The 3882-nt window shown below is 42.5% G+C and overlaps 1 protein-coding gene across 1 annotated transcript in view; it reads right to left on the reverse strand.

Annotated features, from left to right (window-relative positions):
• Window positions 1-201: 201 nt before the first annotated feature.
• The window catches only part of ca16b (carbonic anhydrase XVI b), a 105568-nt gene continuing 101887 nt past the window's right edge, over window positions 202-3882 (reverse strand). Inside the window, exon 29 of the mRNA XM_008285799.1 lies at window positions 202-3176. Within this exon, the coding sequence (XP_008284021.1) occupies window positions 3030-3176 (147 nt within the window). The 3' untranslated portion in view covers window positions 202-3029. The remainder of the gene's footprint in view (window positions 3177-3882) is intronic.

The raw sequence follows: 3882 nt of genomic DNA on the forward strand, positions 1-3882 counted from the left end.
ACCACTTCGCAGGAGATATTGAACTTTTCACTCCTCCACATGTATCATCGCATATATTAAAGGCAGCTTCACATAAAAACACACTTTATGCAGCAAACACAACATCAAGCTCCACCTCGATGAGCTGGCAGATTCCACACACACTCCTCCCACCGCCAGCAGGGGGCGACAGCAGGAAGTCAAAACTCATCCATCAGCAGGTTCATGTAATACAAGGATGCGGTGCACCCAAAGCCAGACTTTATTTAATGTATAGCAATACAATTTACCTATTAAATAACACTATTACACTATAATATGGTATATAACAGTATCATAGGAACGCGTTGCTATCATACTGTCATATAAACATGTGATATGATGGACAAAACCTTTTTTTTTTTTGAAGTTTTTTTTTAAAGTTACAAAATAGACTCGACTACCGACCTGGTTGAAATGAGCTCGAGGCGAACACACCGGCCGCCTCCCGGACCGTCAGCAGGAAAAAATCTGGTGTAAAACAGCAACGGAGCTCAGAGGGAGCAGCAGCAGCTCTGATTGGTGGGACTCTGCTGCTGCCGCCGCCGCCAAGATTCACATAATCATTTATCCACAAAAGTACAATCTGTTACAAGGCCACAATACAAACCGAATCTTTGTATGAAAATATAAACTTCTATGATCACAAAGGTTACATAATTTGTTGTTTTTTTTTTCCTTTTCTTTTTGTTGTTGTTGTTGAAGAAGTAAATGTGTGCAGCAGCAACAGCACTCGTGTTTTTATATGTTGAGCAGAAATATCAAACAGAACAAAAAAGGAGGCTGGCGTTCATACAAAGAAATCAACAGTTGAGATGTGGAGCTAAGCGATCGGCAATCTGGACTTTTTTCTCCAAATATTGGAGAGTGTTCGAGGGATTAAAGCAAACTCCCCCTTGATAGAGAAGTGGATGTTACCAGAAAGAAAGAAAGGAGAAAAAAAAAAAGTTCCATCACAGAATAAATCAATCAAGAGAGAGAGAGGGGTGCTCAGGGTTGAGAAGGGCTTATAATTAGAGGAGACGGAATATGAGCCCAAACCAAACACAACGTACAGAACTTTGAAACCTTATTTTCTCTAATGTGAGGAGGAGAGCATCACAGAGTCGGATTATTATTCTTCACTAGGAGGTGAGTTCCTGAGGCTAGAACAGAAACATGCTGAAGTCCGGTTAAATTCACACCTTGGAAATCTGTACTGCAAAAAGATTAAACCTTGTTCTTTTTTTTGTTTTGTTTTCCTTTTTTTTTAAAGTTTGATTAAATAGAGCTCAGGACAGAAACCACTTACATGTCGCAAACTGGAACCACATCTTTGGTTACAAATAAAGCATCAACACCCCCCCGGAAAAAAAAAGGAAAGAAAGAAAGAAAGGAAGGAAGGAAGAAAGCGCAGCGCCGCAGAGAAAGTTTTCACCGTCTTTGGACTTTTTCACGTTTTATTTATTTGCAGCTTTGAGTGGAAGCCAATGAATGAACAGAAAAAGGGAGTTTTTTTGTTTTAATAAAACTGATTGCACACATATTCATCTACGACCTCTAGATCACCTGTTTAATGGCAGCGTAATGTAGGATTTTAGAATAAATACACCAGGATCTGATGAAAACTCGAACAAACCAGGGAGGAGGAGGAGGAGGAGGAGGAGGAATCAGGAACATTTCCAAGGCACTGAATAGCATCTTCACCAGAGGGGCTGGTGAGGATGCTTCTCTGCAGTAAAAAATCTACTAAATCAATGAAATATAAAGGAATTCCTGCAGGAAATTGCTCTGCGGGAAGATTTATGTTTTTTTTTTTTTGTCCAACGCGAAGAAGCAGGAAGGTCTTTAAAACAATAATGCTAATGTCCTGGAGGGCCGGAGTCTAGACTCCAGCAAAGTCCAGAGTAAGCAGCTAAAAAACCAGAAAAGCTGCAGACGCTCAAAGCTGTCCTTAAATAACCAAAGTTTGAAATGCTGCAAAACGCGGCCTTGAAGGGAGCGAATACTTGTGCAATCAAGTTTTCTGCTTTAATGAATCTGCCGACATTTGGAATCTCTACTTTGACATTAATGGATTTATTTTTTTGCTTTAATTCAAAGCTGTAGAATAAAACATGAAAACCTGTGTGTGGGGTGAACGCTTCGTGCGGCGCTGCGTCGTGTCGGTACGGACACCAAGTACATGTGTTAACAATCGAAAGAATCGCTGGAGGAATAATAAAAATAATAAAAAGTGACTGGAAGGTTTTTAGAACGTCCCCAAAAAACATGAGTCTACACCGAGGCCAGTGGACAAATAGGCAAAAGGAAAAGGAAGTCGTCTGGCTGGCTGGTAAGGAGATAATATATATATGTGTATGTGTGTATATACAGATATATATATTACAAAACAATAGAACGATAGAAATCCCTGTAAAAAGCAATAAATGTTCACATTAGATGTCACACTTCAAGAAAATAAGCCATAAGTACATTTTACAAGACAGCAGTGAGATACTGGGACAATAATAATAATAATATATAGGCAGGTATGAGTCTCTTCACATGTGGTCGTCGCCCGTGTGCGGCGGGCGGGGCCTCGCCACAGTTCGCTTGATTGACGTGACAAGAGTGGCGCAATGCATGCTGGGCTATGCTGATCGGAGGTGGATCGTCCTTCGCTCGTCCCCGGTCGGTCTTCATGCTTCGGGTTTTTGTCTCGACGCGGTCCCAGTTTTTTGTTTTTTGTTGTTGTTTTTGTGGTGATACCAGGTTTGGAACGGTGAAGGGCTTTTTTCACTCACTGGATTTTAGGCAGTAACACTGATAGTATAGTGCAAACTGGACAGAGCTGCTTCTTCCTCATGTCAACTTAAAACAGGTGCAAACGCTCAGCAGGATAAACGTTTAAGACGAGAAATAAAGGACAAAAACATAAATATCAAAAAACTTTCATCAGTATAAAAAGTAATAAGGTTATTCATTTAATCAATAGTCTGGCAAAAAAGGCCTCAGAATTTTACAAATTAAGTGCCTGTAAGAACGTCCTCTCAGACGAGCGACTCCATGCTCTCGGCCGGGTCCGACTCGTCCGCCATCACCACCACCCCATTAGTGTCCATGTGCATGGGGCTCAGGCCACACTCTCTGTTCCCCACCAGGCTGAGCATGGCTTTGTAAAGGTACTGGTACTGCTCCTGTGTGCACAAACACAAACACGCAACACGTCAGCGACACGTAGCGACGCTCCTCCAGAGCTGGATGACACGATCAATCTGTCACAGAAACTACATAAAGAAGAGTGAACGTGCAGCTCTGCAGACCTTCATCTCATTCAGGGTTTATGGCCTCGCATTCACCACATGGTTCGTTCTAGAAAAGTCTGCTGGAGCATTTAGCAGCTAGAAAACAGGCCTGAAAGTACACTCGAGTTCAACAGGTGGACAGAAAAAAATGACCCCGAATGAAACTGTGCTTGATATATGTAAGAGGCAGCATGTGTGTGTGTGTGTGTGTGTCCGCCGGCTTGTTTCTCCTCCCACCGGTGACAAGGAATTGATCAACGCGGCTTTAACGGCTGCTTCGAGCGCTATGAATTGATTTCCTGGTCACTTGTGGGCAGCAGATCAAGCTGTAAACACGAGACTAACAATCGGCGCTGAATGAAGCGCAGCCTGTGGATGTGTAAGCAAACAGCACCAATCAATTCAAACATCCACAGGACAAAGAGGAACTCTTGTTTCTGGAGTCGGTCAGAGCCACGCTCACGGCCACCTGATGAACACGAGTCCGACAGTCCGCCTCCTTTTACTGGACTACAGCAGGAAACCAACCACTTCAAGTTCAGTGGTGACTCGATAATCCAACACTAAATGTAAAACCTTCTTTTATGTCGCATTGTCA

This window comes from Stegastes partitus, unplaced genomic scaffold (assembly GCF_000690725.1).
Source record: "Stegastes partitus isolate 25-593 unplaced genomic scaffold, Stegastes_partitus-1.0.2 Scaffold10, whole genome shotgun sequence".
NCBI classification, from domain to species: domain Eukaryota; kingdom Metazoa; phylum Chordata; class Actinopteri; family Pomacentridae; genus Stegastes; species Stegastes partitus.